The sequence below is a fragment of the Triticum urartu genome, chromosome 7, assembly GCF_003073215.2.
Source record: "Triticum urartu cultivar G1812 chromosome 7, Tu2.1, whole genome shotgun sequence".
In the NCBI taxonomy this organism is placed as follows: Eukaryota; Viridiplantae; Streptophyta; class Magnoliopsida; order Poales; family Poaceae; genus Triticum; species Triticum urartu.
The window spans coordinates 66674449-66702155 of NC_053028.1; the positions used below are offsets into that span (position 1 = coordinate 66674449).

General features: G+C 47.2%; 1 protein-coding gene across 2 annotated transcripts; it reads left to right on the forward strand.

The window, feature by feature from the left end:
* The first annotated feature begins 18498 nt into the window (after positions 1-18498).
* On the forward strand, positions 18499-22104 carry LOC125524980. 2 transcript variants are annotated; one of them, XR_007291095.1, is made up of 2 exons: positions 18499-20191; positions 21504-22104. XR_007291095.1 is itself a non-coding variant. In XM_048690005.1 (2 exons), the coding sequence occupies exons 1-2, from the start codon at positions 20685-20687 to the stop codon at positions 21749-21751; spliced, it is 627 nt and encodes a 208-aa protein (XP_048545962.1). In that variant the 5' UTR covers positions 20290-20684; the 3' UTR covers positions 21752-22104. The 2 variants fall into 2 exon arrangements, 1 of the variants encoding a protein (XP_048545962.1); XM_048690005.1 differs by lacking the exon at positions 18499-20191 and adding an exon at positions 20290-21063.
* The last annotated feature ends 5603 nt before the right edge of the window (positions 22105-27707 follow it).

The window sequence follows — 27707 nt, forward strand, 5'->3', positions numbered from 1 at the left end:
AGGAGTTCATCACCGACCTAGGAGTCATACCCAATGCGTCGGGGCCAATCGCTCTCTTCTGTGACAACACTGGAGCTATTGCACTTGCCAAGGAGCCCAGGTTTCACAAGAAGACCAGGCACATCAAGCGTCGCTTCAACTACATTCATGAAAATGTTCAAGATGGAGACATAGATATTTGTAAAGTGCACACGGATCTGAATGTCGCAGATCCATTGACTAAACCTCTTCCGCGAGCAAAACATGATCAACACCAGAACTCTATGGGTGTTCGATTCATCACAATGTAACTAGATTATTGACTCTAGTGCAAGTGGGAGACTGTTGGAAATATGCCCTAGAGGCAATAATAAAAGGATTATTATTATATTTCCTTGTTCATGATAATTGTCTATTGTTCATGCTATAATTGTGTTATCCGGAAATCGTAATACATGTGTGAATACATAGACCACAACATGTCCCTAGTGAGCCTCTAGTTGACTAGCTCGTTGATCAACAGATAGTCATGGTTTCCTGACTATGGGCATTAGATGTCATTGATAACGAGATCACATCATTAGGAGAATGATGTGATGGACAAGACCCAATCCTAAGCATAGCACAAGATCGTGTAGTTCGTTTGCTAAAGCTTTTTCTAATGTCAAGTATCATTTCCTTAGACCATGAGATTGTGCAACTCCCGGATACCGTAGGAGTGCTTTGGGTGTATCAAACGTCACAACGTAACTGGGTGGCTTTAAAAGTGCACTACGGGTATCTCCGAAAGTGTCTGTTGGGTTGGCACGGATCGAGACTGGGATTTGTCACTCCGTATGACGGAGAGGTATCTCTGGGCCCACTCGGTAATGCATCATCATAATGAGCTCAATGTGACCAAGGGGTTGGTCACGGGATCATGCATTATGGTACGAGTAAAGTGACTTGCAGGTAACGAGATTGAACAAGGTATTGGGATACCGACGATCGAGTCTCGGGCAAGTAACGTACTGATTGACAAAGGGAATTGAATACGGGATTGATTAAGTCCTCGACATCGTGGTTCATCTGATGAGATCATCGAGGAGCATGTAGGAGCCAACATGGGTATCCAGATCCCGCTGTTGGTTATTGACCGGAGAGGCGTCTCGGTCATGTCTGCGTGTCTCCCGAACCTGTAGGGTCTACACACTTAAGGTTCGGTGACGCTAGGGTTGTAGAGATATTAGTATGCAGTAACCTGAAAGTTGTTCGGAGTCCCGGATGAGATCCCGGACGTCACGAGGAGTTCCGGAATGGTCCGGAGGTAAAGATTTATATATAGGAAGTCCAGTTTCGGCCAGCGGGAAGGTTTCGGGGATTACCGGTATTGTACCGGGACCACCGGAAGGGTCCCGGGGGTCCACCGGATGGGGCCACCTATCCCGGAGGGCCCCATGGGCTGAAGTGGCGTGGGAACCAGCCCCTGATGGTATGGTGCGCCCCACCCAAGGGCCCAAGGCGCCTAGGGTTGGAAACCCTAGGGGGCCGTTGCCCCCCGAGGGGGCATGCACCCCCTGGTTGGAAACCCTAAGGGGGCCGTTGCCCCCAGGGGCCGCCGCCGCCCCCCTTTTAGATGGGATCTCCAAGGGGGCATGCGCCCCCCTAGCCCCTATATATAGTGGAAGGTGTTGGGGAACGTTGCAGAAAACAAAAATTTTCCTACTCGTTTCACCAAGATCTATCTAGGAGTTCATCTAGCAACGAGCCATCGGATGCATCTACATACCTTTGTAGATGGCGCACGGAAGCGTTCAAAGAACGGTGATGATGTAGTCGTACACGACGTGATCCAAATCACCGATGACCAGCGCCGAACGGACGGCACCTCCGCGTTCAACACACGTACGGGACGGGAGACGTCTCCTCCTTCTTGATCCAGCAAGGGGGGAGGAGAGGTTGATGAAGATCCAGCAGCACGACGGCGTGGTGGTGGATGCAGGGCGTCACAGTAGCAGGGCTTCGCCTATGCTACAAGAGGGAGACGTAACGGGGAGAAAGGGAGGCGCCAGGGGCTGGGGTATGAACTCCCTCCTCTCCCCCACTATATATAGGGGTGCCAAGGGGGGGCGCCAGCCCTAGTAGATGGCATGTACTAGGGGGGGCGGCGGCCAAGGGGTGGGGGGCTTGCCCCCCAAGCAAGGGGGCGCCCCCCTTAGGGTTTCCCCCCCAACCCTAGGCGCATGGGCCCTTGGGGGGTGGCGCCCCAGCCCACTTATGGGCTGGGTTCCCTCCCACTTCAGCCCATGGGGCCCTCCGGGATAGGTGGCCCCACCCGGTGGACCCCCGGGACCCTTCCGGTGGTCCCGGTACAATACCGGTGACCCCGAAACTTGTCCCGATGGCCGAAATAGCACTTCCTATATATAATTCTTTACTCCGGACCATTCCGGAACTCCTCGTGACGTCCGGGATCTCATCCGGGACTCCGAACAACATTCGGGTTACTGCATATAATATCTCTACAACCCTAGCGTCACCGAACCTTAAGTGTGTAGACCCTACGGGTTCGGGAGACAAGCAGACATGACCGAGACGACTCTCCGGTCAATAACCAACAGCGGGATCTGGATACCCATGTTGGCTCCCACATGCTTCCACGATGATCTCATCGGATGAACCACGATGTCGAGGATTCAATCAACCCCGTATGCAATTCCCTTTGTCAATCGGTATGTTACTTGCCCGAGATTCGATCGTCGGTATCCCAATACCTCGTTCAATCTCGTTACCGGCAAGTCACTTTACTCGTACCGTAATGCATGATCCCGTGACCAGACACTTGGTCACTTTGAGCTCATTATGATGATGCATTACCGAGTGGGCCCAGTGATACCTCTCCGTCATACGGAGTGACAAATCCCAGTCTTGATCCGTGTCAACCCAACAGACACTTTTGGAGATACCCGTAGTCTACCTTTATAGTCACCCAGTTACGTTGTGACGTTTGGTATACCCAAAGCACTCCTACGGTATCCGGGAGTTACACGATCTCATGGTCTAAGGAAAAGATACTTTGACATTGGAAAAACTCTAGCAAACGAACTATACGATCTTTGCTATGTTTAGGATTGGGTCTTGTCCATCACATCATTCTCCTAATGATGTGATCTCGTTATCAATGACATCCAATGTCCATAGTCAGGAAACCATGACTATCTGTTGATCAACGAGCTAGTCAACTAGAGGCTTACTAGGGACATGTTGGTGTCTGTTATTCACACATGTATTACGATTTCCCGGATAACACAATTATAGCATGAATAAAGACAATTATCATGAACAAGGAAATATAATAATAATGCTTTTATTATTGCCTCTAGGGCATATTTCCAACAGTCTCCCACTTGCACTAGAGTCAATAATCTAGTTACATTGTGATGAATCGAACACCCATGGAATTCTGGTGTTGATCATGTTTTGCTCTAGGGAGAGGTTTAGTCAACGGATCCGCTACATTCAGGTCCGTATGTACTTTGCAAATCTCTATGTCTCCATTTTGAACATTTTCACGAATGGAGTTGAAGCGACGCTTGATGTGCCTTGTCTTCTTGTGAAACCTGGGCTCCTTGGCAAGAGCAATAGCTCCAGTGTTGTCACAGAAGAGCTTGATCGGCCCCGACGCATTGGGTATGACTCCTAGGTCGGTGATGAACTCCTTCACCCATATTGCTTCATGTGCTGCCTCCGAGGCTGCCATGTACTCCGCTTCACATGTAGATCCCGCCACGACGCTTTGCTTGCAACTGCACCAGCTTACTGCCCCACCATTCAAAATATACACGTATCCGGTCTGTGACTTAGAGTCATCCAGATCTGTGTCGAAGCTAGCGTCGACGTAACCCTTTACGACGAGCTCTTCGTCACCTCCATAAACGAGAAACATTTCCTTAGTCGTTTTCAGGTACTTCAGGATATTCTTGACCACTGTCCAGTGTTCCTTGCCAGGATTACTTTGGTACCTTCCTACCAAACTTACGGCAAGGTTTACATCAGGTCTGGTACACAGCATGGCATACATAATAGAATCTATGGCTGATGCATAGGGGATGACGCTCATCTCTTCTATATCTTCTGCCGTGGTCGGACATTGAGCTGAGCTCAATTTCATACCTTGTAACACAGGCAAGAACCCCTTCTTAGATTGATCCATATTGAACTTCTTCAATATCTTATCAAGGTATGTGCTTTGTGAAAGACCTATGAGGCTCGATCTATCTCTATAGATTTTGATGCCTAATATATAAGCAGCTTCTCCAAGGTCCTTCATTGAAAAACTCTTATTCAAGTAGGCCTTGATGCTGTCCAAGAGTTCTATATCATTTCCCATCAAAAGTATGTCATCTACATATAATATGAGAAATGCTACAGAGCTCCCACTCACTTTCTTGTAAACACAGACTTCTCCATAAGTCTGTGTAAACCCAAACGCTTTGATCATCTCATCAAAGCGAATGTTCCAACTCCGAGATGCTTGCACCAGCCCATAAATCGAGCGTTGGAGCTTGCACACCTTGTCAGCATTCTTAGGATCGACAAAACCTTCCGGCTGCATCATATACAATTCTTCCTTAAGGAAACCATTAAGGAATGCCGTTTTGACGTCCATTTGCCATATTTCATAATCATAGAATGCGGCAATCGCTAACATGATTCGGACGGACTTCAGCTTCGCTACCGGTGAGAAAGTCTCATCATAGTCAACCCCTTGAACTTGTCGATAACCCTTAGCGACAAGTCGAGCTTTATAGATGGTCACATTACCATCCGCGTCTGTCTTCTTCTTAAAGATCCATTTATTTTCTATGGCTCGCCGTTCAACGGGCAAGTCAGTCAAAGTCCATACTTCATTTTCATACATGGATCCTATCTCGGATTTCATGGCTTCTAGCCATTTGTCGGAATCCGGGCCCGCCATCGCTTCTTCATAGTTCGAAGGTTCACCGTTGTCTAACAACATGATTTCCAAGACAGGGTTGCCGTACCACTCTGGTGCGGAACGTGTCCTTGTGGACCTTCGAATTTCAGTAGGATCTTGATCAGAAGTATCTTGATCATTATCATTAACTCCCTCTCTAGTCGGTGCAGGCACCTCAGGAACATTTTCTTGAGTTGCGCCATTTTCCGGTTCAAGAGGCAATACTTCATCCAGCTCTACTTTCCTCCCACTTACTTCTTTCGAGAGAGACTCTTTCTCCAGAAAGGACCCATTCTTGGCAACAAAGATCTTGCCTTCGGATCTGAGGTAGAAGGTGTACCCAATAGTTTCTTTTGGGTATCCTATGAAGACGCATTTTTCCGACTTGGGTTCGAGCTTTTCAGGTTGAAGTTTCTTGACATAAGCATCGCATCCCCAAACTTTTAGAAACGACAGCTTAGGTTTCTTCCCAAACCATAATTCATACGGTGTCGTCTCAACGGATTTCGACGGAGCCCTATTAAAAGTGAATGCGGCAGTCTCTAAAGCATAGCCCCAAAAAGATAGCGGTAAATCGGTAAGAGACATCATAGATCGCACCATATCTAATAGAGTGCGATTACGACGTTCGGATACACCGTTACGCTGAGGTGTTCCAGGCGGCGTGAGTTGTGAAACTATTCCACATTTTCTTAAGTGTGTGCCAAACTCGTGACTCAAGTATTCTCCTCCACGATCTGATCGTAGAAACTTGATTTTCCTGTCACGTTGATTCTCAACCTCACTCTGAAATTCCTTGAACTTTTCAAAGGTTTCAGACTTGTGTTTCATTAAGTAGATATACCCATATCTACTTAAATCATCAGTGAGCGTGAGAACATAACGATAGCCACCGCGAGCCTCAACACTCATTGGACCGCACACATCAGTATGTATGATTTCCAATAAGTCGGTTGCTCGCTCCATTGTTCCTGAGAACGGAGTCTTGGTCATCTTACCCATGAGGCATGGTTCGCACATGTCAAATGATTCATAATCAAGAGACTCTAAAAGCCCATCTGCATGGAGCTTCTTCATGCGTTTGACACCTATGTGACCAAGGCGGCAGTGCCACAAGTATGTGGGACTATCATTATCAACCTTACATCTTTTGGTACTCACACTATGAATATGTGTAGCAATACACTCGAGATTCATTAAGAATAAACCATTTACCATAGGAGCATGACCATAAAACATATCTCTCATATAAATGGAACAACCATTATTCTCAGATTTAAATGAGTAGCCATCTCGAATTAAACGAGATCCCGATACAATGTTCATGCTCAAAGCTGGCACTAAATAACAATTATTGAGGTTTAAAACTAATCCCGTAGGTAAATGTAGAGGCAGCGTGCCGACGGCGATCACATCGACCTTGGAACCATTCCCGACGCGCATCGTCACCTCGTCCTTCGCCAGTCTCCGTTTATTCCGCAGCTCCTGCTGTGAGTTACAAATATGAGCAACGGCACCGGTATCAAATACCCAGGAGTCACTATGAGTACTGGTAAGGTACACATCAATTACATGTATATCACATATACCTTTTGTTTTGCCGGCCTTCTTGTCTGCTAAGTACTTAGGGCAGTTCCGCTTCCAGTGACCGCTTCCCTTGCAATAAAAGCACTCAGTCTCGGGCTTGGGTCCATTCTTTGGCTTCTTCCCGGCAGCTTGCTTGCCGGGCGCGGCAACCTCCTTGCCGTCCTTCTTGAAGTTCTTTTTACCCTTGCCTTTCTTGAACTTAGTGGTTTTATTGACCATCAACACTTGATGTTCCTTCTTGACTTCTACCTCCGCTGATTTCAGCATTGAGAACAACTCAGGAATGGTCTTTTGCATCCCCTGCATGTTGAAGTTCATCACAAAGCTCTTGTAGCTTGGTGGAAGCGACTGGAGGATTCTGTCAATGACCGCATCATCCGGGAGATTAACTCCCAGCTGAGACAAGCGGTTATGTAACCCAGACATAGTGAGTATGTGCTCACTGACAGAACTATTTTCCTCCATCTTACAGCTGAAGAACTTATCGGAGACTTCATATCTCTCGATCCGGGCATGAGCTTGAAAAACCATTTTCAGCTCTTCGAACATCTCGTATGCTCCATGTCTCTCAAAACGTTTTTGGAGCCCCGTCTCTAAGCTGTAAAGCATGCTGCACTGAACAAGGGAGTAGTCGTCAACATGTGTCTGCCAAGCGTTCATAACGTCTTGGTTCTGTGGGACGGGAGCTTCACCTAGCGGTGCTTGTAGGACATAATCTTTCTTGGCAGCTATGAGGATGATCCTCAGGTTCCGGACCCAGTCCGTATAGTTACTGCCATCGTCTTTCAGCTTGGTTTTCTCTAGGAACGCGTTGAAGTTGAGGACTACGTTGGCCATTTGATCTACAAGACATATTGCAAAGATTTTAGACTAAGTTCATGATAATTAAGTTCATCTAATCAAATTATTAATGAACTCCCACTTAGATTAGACATCCCTCTAGTCATCTAAGTATTACATGATCCGAGTCAACTAGGCCGTGTCCGATCATCACGTGAGACGGGCTAGCCAACGTCGGTGAACATCTTCATGTTGATCATATCTTTTATACGACTCATGCTCGACCTTTCGGTCTTCTGTGTTCCGAGGCCATGTCTGTACATGCTAGGCTCGTCAAGTTAACCCTAAGTGTTTTGCATGTGTTCCGAGGCCATGTCTGTACATGCTAGGCTCGTCAACACCCGTTGTATGTGAACGTAAGGATCCATCACACCCGATCATCACGGCGTGCTTAGAAACGACGAACCGTAGCAACGGTGCACAGTTAGGGGAGAACACTTCTTGAAATTTTAATGAGGGATCATCTTATTTACTACCGTCGTTCTAAGTAAACAAGATGCAAAACATGATAAACATCACATGCAATCACATAATAAACGTGACATGATATGGCCAATATCACATAGCTCCTTTGATCTCCATCTTGGGGCTCCATGATCATCTTGTCACCGGCTTGACACCATGATCTCCATCATCATGATCTCCATCATCGTGTCTCCATGAAGTTGCTCGCCAACTATTACTTCTACTACTATGGCTAACGTGTTTAGCAATAAAGTAAAGTAATTTACATGGCGTTTCTCAATGACACGCAGGTCATATAAAAGAATAAAGACAACTCCTATGGCTCCTGCCGGTTGTCATACTCATCGACATGCAAGTCGTGATTCCTATTACAATAGCATGAACATCTCATACATCATATATAGATCATTCATCATTCATCACAACTTTGGCCATATCATATCACAAACCACTTGCTGCAAAAACAAGTTAGACGTCCTCTAATTGTTGTTGCAAGTTTTACGTGGCTGAATTAGGGTTCTAGCAAGAACGTCTTCTTACCTACGTTAAAGCCACAACGTGATTTGTCAACTTCTATTTACCCTTCATAAGGACCCTGTTCATCGAATCCGCTCCAACTAAAGTGGGAGAGACAGACACCCGCCAGCCACCTTATGCAACTAGTGCATGTTAGTCGGTGGAACCGGTCTCACGTAAGCGTACGTGTAAGGTTGGTCCGGGCCGCTTCATCCCACAATGCCGTTGAAGCAAGATAAGACTAGTAACGGCAAGAAAGTTGACAAATCTACGCCCACAACAAATTGTGTTCTACTCGCGCAAGAAGAACTACGCATAGACCTACCTCATGATGCCACTGTTGGGGAACGTTGCAGAAAACAAAAATTTTCCTACTCGTTTCACCAAGATCTATCTAGGAGTTCATCTAGCAACGAGCCATCGGATGCATCTACATACCTTTGTAGATGGCGCACGGAAGCGTTCAAAGAACGGTGATGATGTAGTCGTACACGACGTGATCCAAATCACCGATGACCAGCGCCGAACGGACGGCACCTCCGCGTTCAACGCACGTACGGGACGGGAGACGTCTCCTCCTTCTTGATCCAGCAAGGGGGGAGGAGAGGTTGATGAAGATCCAGCAGCACGACGGCGTGGTGGTGGATGCAGGGCGTCACAGTAGCAGGGCTTCGCCTATGCTACAAGAGGGAGACGTAACGGGGAGAGAGGGAGGCGCCAGGGGCTGGGGTATGAACTCCCTCCTCTCCCCCACTATATATAGGGGTGCCAAGGGGGGGCGCCGGCCCTAGTAGATGGCATCTACTAGGGGGGGCGGCGGCCAAGGGGTGGGGGGCTTGCCCCCCAAGCAAGGGGGCGCCCCCCTTAGGGTTTCCCCCCCAACCCTAGGCGCATGGGCCCTTGGGGGGTGGCGCCCCAGCCCACTATGGGCTGGGTTCCCTCCCACTTCAGCCCATGGGGCCCTCCGGGATAGGTGGCCCCACCCGGTGGACCCCCGGGACCCTTCCGTTGGTCCCGGTACAATACCGGTGACCCCGAAACTTGTCCCGATGGCCGAAACAGCACTTCCTATATATAATTCTTTACCTCCGGACCATTCCGGAACTCCTCGTGACGTTCGGGATCTCATCCGGGACTCCGAACAATATTCGGGTTACTGCATATACATATCTTCTCAACCCTAGCGTCACCGAACCTTAAGTGTGTAGACCCTACGGGTTCGGGAGACAAGCAGACATGACCGAGACGACTCTCCGGTCAATAACCAACAGCGGGATCTGGATACCCATGTTGGCTCCCACATGCTCCACGATGATCTCATCGGATGAACCACGATGTCGAGGATTCAATCAACCCCGTATGCAATTCCCTTTGTCAATCGATATGTTACTTGCCCGAGATTCGATCGTCGGTATCCCAATACCTCGTTCAATCTCGTTACCAGCAAGTCACTTTACTCGTACCGTAATGCATGATCCCGTGACCAGACACTTGGTTACTTTGAGCTCATGATGATGCATTACCGAGTGGGCCCGGTGATACCTCTCCGTCATACGGAGTGACAAATCCCAGTCTTGATCCATGTCAACCCAACAGACACTTTCGGAGATACCCGTAGTCTACCTTTATAGTCACCCAGTTACGTTGTGACGTTTGGTATACCCAAAGCACTCCTACGGTATCCGGGAGTTACACGATCTCATGGTCTAAGGAAAAGATACTTTGACATTGGAAAACTCTAGCAAACGAACTATACGATCTTGTGCTATGTTTAGGATTGGGTCTTGTCCATCACATCATTCTCCTAATGATGTGATCTCATTATCAATGACATCTAATGTCCATAGTCAGGAAACCATGACTATCTGTTGATCAACGAGCTAGTCAACTAGAGGCTTACTAGGGACATGTTGGTGTCTGTTATTCACACATGTATTACGATTTCCGGATAACACAATTATAGCATGAATAAAGACAATTATCATGAACAAGGAAATATAATAATAATGCTTTTATTATTGCCTCTAGGGCATATTTCCAACAGAAGGGAGGGAGGGCAGCCGCACCTTGCTCTTGGCGCCTCCCTCTCCCTCCGTAACACCTCTCCTCCCCGCTTGTGCTTGGCGAAGCCCTGTCGGGATCCTGCTGCATCCACCACCACGCCGTAGTGCTGCTGGATCTTCATCAACCTCTCCTTCCCCCTTGCTGGATCAAGAAGGCGGAGACGTCTTCCCAACTGTACGTGTGTTGAACGCGGAGGTGTTGTCCGTTCGGCACTTGGTCATCGGTGATTTGGATCACGGCGAGTACGACTCCATCATCCCCGTTCACTTGAACGCTTCCGCTCGCGATCTACAAGGGTATCTAGATGCACTCCTATTCCCCTCGTTTCTAGAATACTCCATAGATTGATCTTGGTGATGCGTAGAAATTTTTTAATTTCTGCTACGATCCCCAACAGTAAAGTGTGAAGTAAACATTCCAAGGCAGGATCCTAGCAACAAAATATACTATATGTTTCCATTAAGTAGTGTGTGTGTGTGGGGGGGAATTCCCTCAAAAGAAAAGTGTTGGGTTAATCCAGGGAATGTCAAGAATACAGCTTGCATTTTCATTAGCATTTATGAAGGACATCATTTGTCTGTTGATTGATTGCTTAGATTCTGTATTTATAAGGAAAGCATTTGGTCACCTGCAACATACCAATGTGGTTCACATTCACAATTTTGTTTGTAATGACATTCTGTGAACTGCAATTCAATTCATTGTAATTGATGTGCTTGTTTGACAATATAGCAGGAGGAGGAGGATCTTGTGGGCAACAAGAGGAAGTGGGACAAGACTGGGTTCTACCCATATGAGTCTGATGAAGATGAGCCGTACGAGGTAAGGCCTAGTTGAAATGTTATTTCTGCATTGAGTTAGTATTATGTGTTTATAGTTTTTGAATGCATAATGTATTAATGTCAGTCATTAATGTGTGCAGTATGAATCTGGAGATGATGTGGTCGAGGGGAACGTCGAGTCCTTTGAAGAGAAGGAGGTGTTGAAGATCAGGGCCCAAGGACCTGCTAAGTACTACAACTGGAGGAATGAAAAGTACCGGTGCCCCTACTGCAGCAAGCCCAAGCCCAGGTCTGGGTTATTGGAGCATCTGATGGAACATTGCCGGGCTACATCGATCTCCAGTCATGACTACAAGATCATTGGTCAGCATTCTGCCCTCCTGAAGGTCCTGAAAACCCTGACCTCTAGTCGTACATCATGCTGATCATCGGAAGCTGGAAGCCGTACTCATCATCAGTATATTTGATGATGTTTTACTTTTGGAAAGCTGCATCTGGGTCTGAACTGCTTGAAAACTTGCTATATTAATGTAATGTATTGTGTGTTTGAACTGGATCTGTTGTGAACTGCCTGCTACCTATGGTGGTAACCTAGAATGCTATCTATATATGTGTGGCCTTAACTTTATTGGTGGTGAATGCTTCCTTCATGTTTAGTTGTTGTTTCGATGGTGCAATGATCACAAATGGCGCTTCAGTGTTGCTTGAGACATGCTGCAACACTTGTCTATGCTGTGGGCAAGTGCAACATGCTGTGCCCATGTGCCAATTATACCAAATATTGAATGTGGCAATGTTCCAAAATGGCTGTCATGAATTATAGTACATGGGGTTTAGTAAAGTTACTGATAATTGTTCATCCTCACACATTCCATCAACGCATAATTTGAATAAGCAAAAAGATCAAATGTTCCATCATTTGAACCTATGTTGCAATTAGAGAGCAAATATTCCATCATCAAAGTGTGAAGGAATTAAATGTAAATTTAGAAGAGTAATTAATACTAGTTAAAAATAATGTGTGCAAAAAAGGAATTTGAATTAAGATCTACTTTATTTTGTAATAAAGTTATTTACCCTACTTAATAGAATTTTTAAAATGTCACTTATTTATAAGAAAAGAAAATATAAATATTCAAAAAGATGTGTTTGATAAAAATACCTTTTGAATTTTTGGTATGTTATTATTTGAGGGGTTCATGTAATTTTTATGTTATTTTTTGAGTGCTCAGGTAATTTTTATGTAAAGTGAAGGAAAAGGAAAAAAATAAACAAAAGGAAAAGCATGGGCCATCCTAGCCATCTTGGAAGCCTAGCTTTATAAATAAAAAATTCAAAAAAATAAGAGGGCATTAAAAAAGTAAAAAAATATAAGAGGGCATTATAAATTCAAAAAAATTCAAAAATATAGAAAAAATATTTTACAATATCCCCCTAAGGTATAGGCCGATGTTTTGACCAGTTAGTATAGAGGGCATTATAAATTAATAAAAAATTCAAAAAAAATAAAACCTTGGAAACCCACCTTTTTGTGCAATAGATCATGTGTGCCAAAGTTGAGGTCATTTGGAGGTGGTCGAAAAAATGACCGCATTCCGAAGGAGCCATTTGGTCTAACTTAAGCCAGTTTTTGAAAAATGTGATTTTTCCCACCACCTCAAAATCATACAAACTTTCTTGAACATGGTGACCCACATGTGCCAATCATGCCTATGAAAGAAAATTTGGAAAAAGAATATTTTACAATGCCCCCCTGAGGTAAAGACTGATCTTTTGACGAGTCAGTCTAGAGGGCATTATAAATTAATAAAGAAGTCAAAAAAATATAAAACCTTGGAAACCCACCTTTGTTTGTGCAATAGATCATGTGTGCCAAAGTTGAGATCATTTGGAGGTGGTCAAAAAAATGACCGCATTCCGGAGGGGCTATTTGGTCTTAAACTTAAGCCAGTTTTTGAACAAATGTGATTTTTCCCACCACCTCCAAATCACACAAACTTTCTTGAACATGGTGACCCACATGGTCCCATCATGCCTATGAAAGAAAATTTGGAAAAAGAATATTTTACAATGCCCCCCTGAGGTATAGACCGATGTTTTGACCAGTCAGTCTAGAGGGCATTATAAATTAATAAAAAAATTAGAAAAAATATAAAACCTTGGAAACCCACCTTTGTTTGTGTAATAGATCATGTGTGCCAAAGTTGAGGTCATTTGGAGGTGGTCGAAAATATGACCGCATTCCGGAGGGGCCATTTGGTTAACTTAAGCCAGTTTTTGAACAAATGTGATTTTTCCCACCACCTCCAAATCACACAAACTTTCTTGAACATGGTGACCCACATGCTCCCATCATGCCTATGAAAGAAAATTTGGAAAAATAATATTTTACAATGCCCCCCTGAGGTATAGACCGATGTTTTGACCAGTCAGTCTAGAGGGCATTATAAATTAATAAAAAATTCAAAAAAATATAAAACCTTGGAAACCCACATTTGTTTGTGTAATAGATCATGTGTGCCAAAGTTGAGGTCATTTGGAGACAATTTTGGCAGCGCACTCGGGGGATGTGTGTTTGAGGTTACTCTACTGAGCATGATCTTCAAACTAGTACTGCTACTGCGGTCAAGCTGCAAAAAAGTTCAGTGTTCAACGCTTGCAGCGACAAGTTCAGTTATAAAATGACTTGAATTGCTCATGATATATTTAGGATGATATCATTTCTGAGTATGTTGAATGGGTTGATGGGGAGTGGGATAGCAAAGCAAAGTCAGTCATTAAGTATCTTGCCATGAAGAACAAGAAACTGGAGACTAAGATTACAGAATATGAAGCTGAAATTAAAAGGAATGAGAAAGAAAAGAGGGCAATGGTTAAGATGCACAAGGAGATATTGCTCTATAGGGATAGGATTTTAGGATTTGGAGGTCTTCTGTATCTGGGCTTGCTTGCCATTATGATTGCTGTCATAGTTAGCAAGTAGATTGTTCATAAAGTTATTGACATCATTGTAATTGACATGATGAAATGATGCTGAATTATTTGCTATTCAGTTTATGGGCAAAGTGTAACAGAGATTGCAGCATAAATAACATGGGGCCGTCATGATTGGTAGACAATGCACTTTTGGCATGTTCTATATTTGGCAGACAATTCACTTTTGGCATGTCCTATATTTGACAGACAATGCACTTTTGGCATGTTCTATATTTGGTATGTGATGCACATGGGCACATCACCTAGCAACACTACTGATTTATGCAGCAACCCAGTTCATTGTCTTGTTGCAACATAGGAGCAACATCTAGCAGCTTCCATGCAACACTGAAGCAAAGCAACAATACATATTCAATATTCGGAAATTTAACTGAACTTGACACTTAGGGTGAGCAGTAGATATTCAGTTCTTCAGCCACAAAAAACCCGATCAAACCGTACCGATTGCATAACTTATATGCTTACATATAAAAGCATACCTAACCAACATCAAACCCAAAATAATGTTATCTTATATGCTGAAACATATAACAGCATACCTAACTTAAGATAACCAGCAGCTTCCTCCTCCTTCAGCAACTGTGCCCATCTTCACTTCTTCAGAAATTTGAGGCGGCGTGAGCGGCGCACCACACACGGAGAAGCCTTCTTCTTGACCGCCGTTCTGTTCGACAGTTGCGCCACCTGATCCTGAGCCACCTCCTCTTCTTCCACCTTCACTATGTCAGGGAGGTGGGGAAGGAGCTCGACGTCGATGGGCATTGTCTTGCCATCCTCGACGGCGACCGGCGCTACCATCTGCACAGCGTCCTCCTCGCCCTCCTCATGGTCATCAGGGATTACCAGTACCTCCTCATCGTCGTCCTCCACGACGTCAGAGCCCAACGGCAGCACTGGCTTTGACATGTGGTGGACCTGGTAGTCCGGGCTGACGGGCGCAGGGAGAGCGAGCTCGACGTCGACGTGGTCCGCCCTCGATGCGACGCGTGCTGAATCTGGCCGCAGCGTCATGGTGGTGGAGCGGTACATCCACCACCTTGCGCGCTGAACAGGGGAGTCGCTCAGCATGGCCTCTCGCATTGCCCACACGAGTAGGACAGCCGGCGGGACGCCGCGGCCGTAGGGGAAGGCGCGCTTCCTCTCGGCGTTGGTGAGGACTTTGACGAGGCCACACGCGTGGTTGACCAACATCTCCGTGCTGGGGAACCAGCCGCACACCTCCGTCAACTGCGTGCGCCACCCCTCGTCATCGCCGGCGAGGTCCATCATCGCTCTCTGCCAGCCGAGGCTTCTCTCCATGGAGGCGGCTGCAGCGGTCGCCGGTGAGGGTATTCTCGATCTACTGTAGGTGGGGATAAGAGGGGAGTTCGAACCGGCGCCCGTGGGAGGTGGGTGAGTGTGTGGTGGGGAGGAGAGTGGTACAGTTACTTATTTAATGGCATTTAGGACGTGGGTAGGGGAAATGTACAATATTCTTTCTACCTCCCGCCCCGGTCATTACACAGTAAAGAATTTTTTTGATTTTTGTTTAGAGGGAAACATCTTACTTTTTTTAAACAAAGACTGGGATCTCGTCTGCTAATACACTAAGGATACAATCAGGGCCAAACCAAAGAAACACAAGTGCCTACAGCTACCTTAGCCAAAGTATGAGCCGGCCGATTAACATAGTAAATAATTGAAGCAAGTGTTCTACTCTTGTTCCTTCTCCACATTTCTGCACATGATAGAAGACAAGCTAAGTTAATGAATGATACAAAATTCAATAATCCACAATGCATACAAACACTTACTTCTATTTTAGTTTGCATTTCTTGCTACGTCTAGTGTGTCCTACCAATTTGCAAGCGCCGCACCGGGTTTTCAACTCATCAAAAGAGAGTGGTCTACCATTTTTCGAGACAGGGCGGCTCTCATCTACCTTTGTTGCACCTTTGCTTGACACTTTCATAGGATCTTTAACCTCAATCATGTTGCCTTCACCATCGTCCACATATTCAACTCCACACTTACTGATGTCATTTGTTTGCTTCAACAAATTTTCCCGTAGCAGATCATACTCATGACTCTTAGCTATCACAGCCTTCAAACTCTCCTGTAACTAATCCCACAAAGCAGGGTGTTTGCATGCCGCATGCATAGCTTCAGACGCTAACACACTGACCTGGCTATATTTCATTCTTTTCCCGGCCCCAGTCCAACCAAATCCCAACAGATCGCTTGTGCGCCTCGCGGGCAGTCCCAACCTTGCTTCTTTCGTGAACCGAATAAGAACTAAACACTTTGGTATTTCAGATATTTTCAATTGCTTCAGTACATGGAATATGTGCTTGCAAGGTAGACCCTTTCGAATCATTCTTCTGCAGCTGCACCTTATAGTTTCTGCGGAATTTACTGGTATACTCCACCCAAAAAACGGCACTTCCGGTTATTCTTCCAGGCCACGATGTACCGCTGTGATCCGTCTCCCAGCTTAATTTCTACAATCTTCATGCCGTCAATTTTTCTAAGATCATCTTGCAACATATAGAAGTTTGCTGGAGTGAAGACGTGAGAAGCAGCTATCTCAAGTTCCCTCGAGCTAGTAACTGGCACCGGTAAACTCTGTGAGGCCGTGCAGTCATCTCGCGCCTCGTTTTCACGGATACGCACAACGGCGTTCTCATAATGCAAAATCATATCCACCAGGGTCATTTCACCGTCTAGGTGGAGGTGAAGGCATGAGTTCAGGCTTTCACTCCGCTGGTTGCTTTTCATGCCAAGCCAAAACCCCTCTGTTAGATATGCCGCGGCCCACAGTCTCCTCTTCTTATACATCCGCCTCAACCATGTTACAGTTTTTTCCGGCTGCCATCTTTTGGAAAATGCGTGCCATCTCTCCTCAAACGTTGCCGTGGACATGCTGTAGTACAGAAGAGTTCGGAACTCCTTCAAGGACTTGTGACTGAGGTGAATCTTCATATTTTTCTCTATGTGCCACGTACATATACGGTGCGACACGTCTGGCAAGACTTCACGAATTGCCTTGATCATCGCAGCATCGGCGTCTGTGATAACACTCTTAGGCATCTTTTGACACATGGACCTCAAAAAAGTCTGCAGAAGCCACACGTATGTCTCCTCGGTCCCGTCCGAAACTATGGCACAACCAAAAACAGTGGTCTTCCGGTGATTGTTAAGACCAACAAAAGGTATGAATGGCATACCATAGCGGTTCATCTTGTACGTGCTGTCAAATACAAGCACGTCGCCGAAGTCCTCATAGTCATGATGAGACTGGGAGTCGCACCAGAACATCCTATTCAAATGTCCTTCCTTATCTAGCCTGTCCTCGAAAAAGAAGCTAGGATCCCTCTGTTTCCTACTGGCCATGATGCCTATGGCTGTGGCAGCATCACCTTTTGAAAGAAGCTTCCTCTTCTCCTTGGCGCAAAGGTTGTATATTTCACGTCTGGTAAAACCAACACCGCCGTACCATACATGTTTGCTGATGAAGCAATCCATCATGTCGTGAATTCTAATCCCTGCAGCTCCCGTGGACACTATCTCATGCTTCTGGTACTCTTTGATTTTTCTGTGGGACCAAAGAAAAGGTACCTCGTCCGGTCCTGCCAACATATGGCTATGCTTGTCCTCAAAACTTTCAACATACCAGAACCCACGCTTTTGGTCAAGCTTGACGGTCAGGTGCACTTCGTAAAAGCAGCGTGTCTCGGCTCTGAGCCTACGGCTGTGTCCTTCCTTGGTTAGCAACTTGCTGTCACGTTTCCCTTGTCTTGAACAAACAAACCGCCTATAACGCATATGACGTGACTCTGTTTTGCTATACCTGACCTTATTCTTTCTAATGCTGAAACCATTATCTCTAGCATAGCCGTTGTAGAAATCATACGCAACATCGTGAGACGTAAAGGTCATTTCCATTATCTGCATGAACATATCCCTCTTATCATCTGCACTGGCAGTATCTTGGACATTCTTTGCCCCATCATCTTGTGTCACCTACACAATCAAACCACAACCATGAAAACAGATTTCTATGGTTTAACATTACTTACTTCCATAGAATATTGATTACACACATACCTCACTCATGATGACTGACGACTCGGACTCCCCAGAACCGGGTGCATCTAATGATTCGTCGTTAAGGTCTGTCTCCGCGTTGGATTCACCGTAATAGTCGTACGCATTATGACATTCGGAAATGAACTGAAAAATACAACACAAATACATAATTACTTATCATATAATATTCCAGAAGAAATTCAATTTGCATGCCAACAAAATTTTTCACTTACGTACCTGACTAATGTAATCTCCATTCGAGAGCTCCGAGTTGTTTTTCTTATCATAATCAAGCTCATCGATCTATAAATTTTCAACACAAAGATTTAATATTGTCGGATGCCACCAAAAAATTACAACATGACAATGCCACTCACATTAAGATCGTCCCATTCGTTCCCATTCTCTGACCGATCTTCACGATCTAAATTTTCATCATCTGACCAATCTTCTATCCAGTCTTTCATCAGTTCTCCAAACTCCATGTCTACCATGATATCAGTTAACTCCTCGTCCGCCATTTCCTACAACCAATAATATGTATCATCACATGTGCAAACATTATCAATGATGAAATATAAAACACATAGCACACGATCACGGATGTTATGTAAACAACCGCAACCGAGGCCGTTCAGATCTGCCAAACTTAGTAAGGAAGATGGCCACGGCACCCGTCGTGATCACTTTGAATCGCGAGGAACTCCACGATCTCAAAACCTAGCTAGATCTGTGATTACCTCTGCCGCCGGATACCTAGGTTAGCCGCCACATCAAATAACGATCCCCATGGTGCGCACAGCCGACGGCAACCGACGCTATGTGAACCCAGATCACGAGGAGCAGTACTACCGGAACAAGATCCACGATCGCATGCGCCGCCGGGTAGCTAGGTTACCCGCTCCGTTAGGTTAACCACTGCCACTGGCGCGGCGGCAGTTCGTTCGATGTTGCCGCGAGCGAGACTAGAGGGGGGACGCGGGATGCGGTACCTGTGCGCGATCGCTCTCACGACGTTGTCGCGCCCGCTGTCCAACGAGATCGCCGGCGATGAGATAGCCGTCGGTGGAGATCTACTACGTGACTTATGGCGCTGCGTCAATGCTCGCGAGATTGATGGAGCTGCTCGCGTGAATGATTGGATTCGGCAGGTCTTACGTGGATGTGGGGTCGTGTGATGTTTTTTTTCGAACCAGGGTAATGTACGTATACGGTCTGGGTCATACAGGACTAGACAGGGCTTGGATCTAGGCTGCGGCGGGCTAGAAAAAATAAATAAATTCATGGGGACAAAAATACCCCTTCGAAATTAGGTTAGGGGGGAGCTGGCTCCTTTTCCATGGCGCCAACGTTATCCACCGCAACGACGATCCAAACCGTGTCGCGCTTCTTCCGCTCGCATAAAGACTTTGCGTTACACCATGGACCGCCGTCGCCGTCGCGTCCAAGGACATGGCCGCGGGCGGGACCGATCGATAGATGTGAGCAGGTGATCGCCCCCTGGCCTGGCCTGGCTCGCTCTCTGCATGCAGCACGCCCAGTCATCATCGATCCCTGGGCTATCCAATCACAGCGCTCTTTGTTATCCATCCACGGAGACATGAAAGGAAAGCGGGAGGGGAATCGCGGAGGGCGACGGCGTGCCAGGAGGGTTCGCGCGCGCTCGAGTAGTCGCTTGCGCCGCATGAGTGCTGCTTTCAGGGAGCCTTTGCTTTCACCGGAGGTCGGCGAAGGAAACGGGCCGGCCGCCGGGCTAGGGGCCAAGTTAGCCGATGCAAGATCCCAAGGGTTGTAGCTAGCTAGCTAGATATATAGGGGTATCACAAATTCAAGCAGGGGTGCTTCCCTGCTGATTCGATCTGCAACTCGGACGCACTTGTACGATCGGACAAGACAAATGCATCATACTTTCCCGTGGCATATCTACGCAATCAAAGTAACGCGCTTGCTTCTTTCTTTGTTGGACTTCTCATGACGTACTCCCTCTGTTCCAAATTACTCGTCGTGGTTTTAGTTTAAAACTAAAACCACGACGAGTAATTTGGAACAGAGGGAGTACGTGTTTGCTAGCTTTGTGGTCTTAATCAGGAAGTGAGCATGCAGAGAATATATATAGCTTTAATTTCTCATCTCTGAATTATGTGCTGCATATTTTGGACTTGTATATAGCTACCCAAGACATATGGTTCGTGTGTATATTGCTCATTTCTTCTAATCGTCTTGTTTGCACAATTATTCGTGTGGATTACACCGTCCTAGCTAGATGGGGTCGTTCATGGTGGCAACATGTGACGTGAAGACATACGTACATGAGTAGCGAGTAAACAAAACGGGGCATCTCCTCCGGCTTATCCAGCCCGAGATGGAGGCCGACCCTCCACGGACAGGGACGTCCATGTGATCCATCCACCCATGCGACGACACACAGCATGAAGGGAGGAAACCACAAAGCCGAAACCTCCGACCCCGACCAAGAACTGGAGGGTTTCGCCATACTCCAGTTGCTACCTGCTGCGTGCACAACTTCCGATCATAGGCCAGAAGCACGCACGCACGCATACACGCACGTTGTGGGTAGGATCAACGCGCCGGGCGCTTTCGTGGACGGACACCATCGGCTCGTCCGCAAGTGGTGGTGGCGGGGGTCGATCGGATGGAGGTGCGGCGTCAGGTCTCGCCGTCGCCGCACAGTGCCGAGTCCTTTTCCTTGTCTCTGCGGTGGTTGGAGTTGCCGCATGGCACTATGGCAGGATGATGAGCAGCCGACCAGCCTCCAGCTTCCTCTTCTCTTTCTTCCTTTCTCACGGGGTGGGTGACTCATACATAGTCAGTCTCGTTGCCTATGGTTTAAGCAACTAGTGGCACTGGGCAGAAATGGGCTGGGTGGAGCTCAAAACGTTCACTGTGGCGTTTTAAAAAATCTTTTATTACATAGTATTTCATCTCATGTTATGTAGTTGTGCCATTATAAGTTATTTCGCTTTTTCAGATCTCGCGCAAGTCGTGATTTCCAAGCAAGTTTGAATTTGTCACTGAAACTTTGCATCCGTCCATGTTGAACATGCCAGTCATAGAACTGCAAATTATCCCAGAATTCTATGGGACTCATGCCTGCAACCTGTCTTGTACCTGCATCTTTTGGGATCTCAAGGGCATTTCCACCTCGTAAATTTCCTATAGACGCCCTGGTACCCAACTCTACATGTGAACTTCACGTGTTAATGACTTCTTACCCTGTTGAGTGCCAGGTCTTCGTGGAAGCCAAGGCCAAGCTGTGACCTACCTGCAGGGACAAGAAGAAACGTCACGAAGAGTCATTGTGTTGCTGGCAGCCGCACGTTACAGTGCTCTAGTGATTGCACGGTTGCGCCTCCCTTTGGTCGTGCGGTTTATGAACCAAACCAAACCTCAAAAGCAGCCGCAGATTCCCAATTCTCCATCGGTCGAAACATATTATGCAACTGCCAACTGCAAGTGCCTGCCTCGTGAGAAGTGATTCCAAGGTCAGATCGCCGATGGATGGATGCTTGATCGAGCCTGTGTGTGGGATTATCATCAATGGGTTTTGGACGATGCGGTTCCTGCGAGCAAAAGCGCAAAAGAGCAGAGGATGAGATACGAGGCGGCCGGAGGATTGGTGGTCGTCGGAGACGGGTAGCGAAGTCAAGCATGCATGTGCAAGCTGTGTATGCATGCATCGTGCTCGGAAAGTGTAGAAAGGGAAAAGCGTTTGCTTTGCTAGGTGCTAGTGCTAGTGCTGCTGCTAGCTTTGGCTGGCTTCATTGGTTTTCTGGAAGTGTTATCCTCAGCCTGATTTGAATTATATAGTTGGTTGGATTGGATCGCTTTTGGGACGCTTCCAAAATAGTTTGGACCGTTCACATTTCATTTTGGTCCAAGGTCCAGGATTGACTAGCTTGCCTTTCCTTTAGAATTTTCTTTTACCCGCGTCATATTGTTGATTCCATGAAGGAAAAAAAAATACCGATTATACGCTTAGAGCTCGGGTGTTCCTACCCAATTTCTATGTTAATTAAGTACATGGAACGTGGCGAAGAGAATGTCGCTCAAATGGTTAGGTCATGTTCATGTCAGCTTCAAGGCGCTTGTGTTGATTTTGTCAATTTTAAGATATGATGTCTCCAAGATTCTCATAGGAATACATGAACTTATAGGGATGATTGTATGTGTGTGTGTATGAGTGTGCTTATACTTTATGTTGTGTTTCTAGAAAAAAAAGTAGAAGTGCATGGAACATGATTTGGAACACGCAGGCATGTTGGAATATATTGGGGCTAATCTTGCTCATTACTTTTATGCTTCTTTGGAAGAGCTGGGTCCTTTCAATAGTCAATCGCCAACGTGATTAGTGATTAGATCAGCCTTTTTGACGTAAAATGTAATATCCAGATGACAAATGTGGATTCTACGTCACTCGATTGTCAACTGTCCTTCCCGACAGTGGAGCACAGCTTACAGTGGCTAGGATCTGACTTCTATTATCATATGGATAAGGGAGGCTAAACATGTCGTGTTTGGTCACTTAGTGGAAAATGACATTCTTCTAGTATTGAGAATGTGATACTCTACAGAAAGGTTCTTGAATCAACTTGCGATTGGATGGTTAAGAGAACAACAGTGTCTCCTCACCATTCATTGCTAGACGTACAACATACACTCAATGCATGCATGCATGCATGGTGGAGGACTTGCGTTGACTTAGAGCATCTCCAGGCGCTCAAAAGTTTTAGCGCGTCACTGTAGCACTTTTAGCGCGACCCAACATTGATTTATCAAATGCCCAAAAGCGGGCCAAAAAAATATGCAGTGCAAATTGTGAAGCGCGTGCAATCCGGCGCCCCAAATTTACAGCATGTGATATCGTTTTTTAGCGCGTGCCCAATAATTTTTTGCACGTGCACTAGTTTACAGCTTCTGCTGGAGCTGTTTGATGCCCAAAAAATATGAACTGGTGCCCGTTGGAGATGCTCTTAGTCTTCGTGCGCGTCGGGATAGCCGGTGACGCCACCGTACTACGTACGTGCTTGTGCTGGTACCCCTGTGTCCACCGACGGATCGACACAGGCGCATGGATGCAGCCCGGCCCCAGCTGTGGACTGTGGTGTATGCACTGTCCTTGGCTATTCTGCCACAGAATTTGCACTCTACGGATGGTGCCGTTTTTATCTCATTTTCATCTACAGAAGTAGCTAGATTCCACGCTGCTGATCTGTGGATCGATCCATTAGCTAGCTAGCTCAACCACGGCCGATGCATCGGACCACCTCATCCACGACGACAACGACGGTAGCCAGGACTCTGCCGGGGACGGACGTGGCGCGTGAGCCCCACCTCCACGTGATCCGTCGTCCGTGCCGATAAGATGGTGACCGGCCGGGCTCCCGGCCCCGTGCGTCGCCCTCTCTCGCTCCATGTGATGTGGCCTTCTGCCTTCTGGAGCGTCGATACCCGGCGGGGCGATCTTTTCCACGGCGCCAACGCCATCCACCGCGACGCGCCACGAGGATCGATCCGCATCAACCAGCGTGCGTCGCCGTCGCGGCCGGGACGAGGCCACGGGATCGATCGATCGATGCGAGCAGGTGATCGCCCCTTTAGCTCGCTCGCTCCAATCACGGCACGCTTCGTTATCCACACACAGGGAAAGGAATAGGCCGGCCAGGGAATCGCGGAGAGCGACGGCGTGCGGCTGGCCGCCGGGATGGTTCACGTGCGTTCGAGCAGTCGCTTGCGCCGCGCACCTTTCAACTTCAGGGAGCCTTTGCTTTCACCGAAGGTCGGCAAAGGAGAAGGGCTGGGGCAGGGGCCAAGCTAAGCCAATGCAACATCCCAAAGGTGTAGCTAGTAGCTACTAGCATAGAAAGGAGTATCAACTGAAACAGGAGTGCTATTTCGATCTGCAACTCACGATTCCACCATCGAACAGAACAAACGAAAAAAAAATAAACCAGGACAAACGCATCACCGCCGGCCCATGCACGGGCTACCTAGGAATTGTACATGCTTGGCATATGATGAACCGGGTCGCATCAACCATTTATCCATCTATCCACCTGACTTTCCCATGCGACAGCACGGAGGTGGAGGGGGTCCCGGCCCCGACCGAGAACTGGAGATGGACATGAATATATGCTTTGCGCCTTTGCGTGTGGCATGCACTGTCCATAATCCATCTAGCTGACTTGACTAGAGCAGGAACAGCCAGCCACGTACTACGTGCGTACCTATCTAACTAAATTCCCAATCCGAGTTGTCACCTGCTACTGCGTGCACACTTTCGATCATATCATACGCGCCAGAAACACTCACGCACGTTGTGGATAGGATCGACATCGACATGGACTAGCTAGCTAGCTTTCGTGGACGGACCATTGAAAAAAATAGCGCACTATAGCATCGCTAATAGCATGCTCTAGCGTATTGAAAGTTGCTTCACTAAATATATCGATGTACAATGACTCGTTAATAGCACGCTATAGCACACTAATTGCATATTTTGAGGTCGGCGCTATTTTGTTATAGCGCGCTATATTTTTCATTGGGATGGACAGCACACCAATATATTGGGATGGCTTGTCCGGGAGAACTAGTGGAACATGCATGGTGGTGGTGGGTGCGTGCCCATCCCGACTCCGGAGTAGATGAATGTGGATCGGTCGGATGCAGGTGCGGCGTCAGGTCTTGGCGTCGCGGCACAGTGCTGGCCGGGTCCTTTCTCCTTTTCTTTGCGGGTGCATACTGCATAGCAGGACGAGGATGAGTGGGGTGGAGGCCATGCATGAACGAGCTGGATGGCAGCTTCCAGCGGCGAACCAATGGCCACGTAGAGTGGAGGCCTATTCTTCCCTTTTCGTCGTTGCTAGAACAAACGAAGAGCACACGGCCGGTTCTGGATGGTCACCCGTCACCCTGACTGGATGGAACTAATTTTGTTCGGGAACGCTGGTGGTTGTGGGGAAACCGTGTGCTCGCACCGTCGCGCGCACGTTACTCTTCTCGACCATCCCGTTGCCGATTACAAAGGCAACGGTGCTACCTCTAGTGTTAATCCAAACCAAACCAATGGCTGATTGGTTGCCACCCTGCTATTCTGCTTGAGGATAGTATCGACGCGGGCTAGATAGCTTTCGTCACTGGACCGATATTGAGTCCAAATATATAGCGGACTGTTAACGGGTTCGAACTGACGATGGGCTGCAATAGTATTAAATCGTTAACGGGCCGTTGACGGGCAGAATTGGCACATCTTGTATGGGTCGTGGGCTTAAATGGACCTGACACAAGTAGGCCTTATATGGGCCGGCCTGCTAATTTTTACTGGGCCGGCCTTTTCCACCGGAATGGGCCACTGTTGGGCCGTGTCACGTGTCGACTTATCATATGCGCCTCCTCTCCAATGAGTGGATGACATCTGTCCCAACGATGAGCCAACACGTGTTTCCTTCAGCTAACACGAGTTAAGTTCAAAGGCCTAGCCCATCAGCTTGGACTTTTGAAACGATCTCAACAAGCTATACCTTAGTTAGGGTTTCCTTTTCCCCCTCACAACTGCGGTGGCTAGGGGAGTGCACTCATCCCCTTTATGTTTTGCCGGCGAGCCCGTGCATCCACATGTCCTCTATCTGCCGCCCAGGTGGCGATGGAAAGAAGGGGGATCCTAATACCTTGGCTTCGGCCAATAATATAGGACACCTTCTCTCTCTCTCTCACTCTCTCTCTCTCTCTCTCTTATTTTGGCGATTGGCGAAACTTAATCTTCAAGTTGGTTTTGGGGGCTCCAATCCTTTTCGAGTTTGTTCGTCGGGACAGGGTCTGTGAAGCTCTGATGTAGATTCCCGTTGTGTTCTTAGGGCAGTGAGAGGTTACGGTTTCTCCTCGTGTGCTCGCACTGACAAGATTATGTGGCAGGCTATTCAGATTTATCCAACAGTTCAATGGCGACGACTAACATTCTGGGATGCTACTCCTTAGGGGCATGTACACGAAGTTCCCGGTTTTCATCAACCATTTCAAGCTGGCTTCGGTAGGGAAGCGGCGACAAAGGATCGTTCTGACGGTGGCAGTGGCTGTTCAATGATGTGGGGCCTTGATCTAATTTTATTATGTTTGGGCGCTCTGTACTTCTCATGAGCCTTTATAACATATTTGGGTCCTTTTCGTGAGTAAAGGATCATACTTTTGAATGGCCTGGTGAAACAATGAAAGGACAAAACGGAAACATATATCTATTCGGCTTTGCTAAATTAAATTTGGGAAAACCGAGAAATAACTAAGATTCATATAAGTATAAAGACATAAGAAAATCTTTATCTAACACTGTGAATATCGATAGAGAAATACTTGCTTATACGTTGACTAAAATGTTTTTGTTAGTCTTGATTGTCCGAATTTAGAAAGCAACATAAATTTAGTTGAGATTATGACAGGACTTTGTCAAATTCAAATGTTCACCCAACTAGGTGTTACGCTGAACCAACCCAACCCAAGATATAGTCAGAGAGTAAGATGTGCCAAACGAGTTTTTTTAGTAGTGTTTCCGCTCACGAGGCCCTTCAATTGGTGATGCTTTTCTTGTTTCTCTTCTTTGGTCTGTCCACCTTACCTTTCGGCGCAACACTCCGGTCATCAAACGACTAGAATATGATTGTTGGAGAACGTAGCAGAAATCAAAATTTTTCTACGCATCACCAAGATCAATCTATGGAGTTCTCTAGCAACGAGAGGGATATGAGTGCATCTACATACCCTTGTAGATCGCGAGCGGAAGCGTTCAAGAGAATGAGGATGATGGAGTCGTACTCGCCGTGATCCAAATCACCGATGACCAAGTGTCGAACGGACAGCACCTCCGCGTTCAACACACGTACGGTTGGGGAAGACGTCTCCTCCTTCTTGATCCAGCAAGGGGAAGGAGAGGTTGAGGAAGAAAGCTCCAACAACAGCACGACGGCGTGGTGGTGGTGAAGCAGCAGTACTCCGACAGGGCTTCACCAAACTCTTGACGGAGGAGGAGAGGTGTTGGGGAGGGGAGGGGCTGCGCCTTGGATGTGGTGAGCAGCCCTCCCCTCGCCCCTCTATTTATAGGGGAAGGGGAAGGGGGCCGGCCCCTCTAGATGAGATCTAGAGGGGGGGCGGCGGCCAAGGGGAGGGGGCTTGCCCCCCAAGCAAGGGGGGCGCCCCCTTTAGGGTTTCCCCCAACCCTAGGCGCATGGGCCCTAGGGGGGTGTGGTGCCCCAGCCCACTTGGGGCTGGTTCCCTTCCTCTTGCAGCCCATAAGGCCCTCCGGGAGAGGTGGCCCCTCCCGGTGGACCCCCGGAACCCCTCCGGTGGCCCCGGTACAATACTGATATGCCCCCGAACCTTTCCGATGACCGTATGACAACTTCCCATATATAAATCTTTACCTCCGGACTATTCCGAAACTTCTCGTG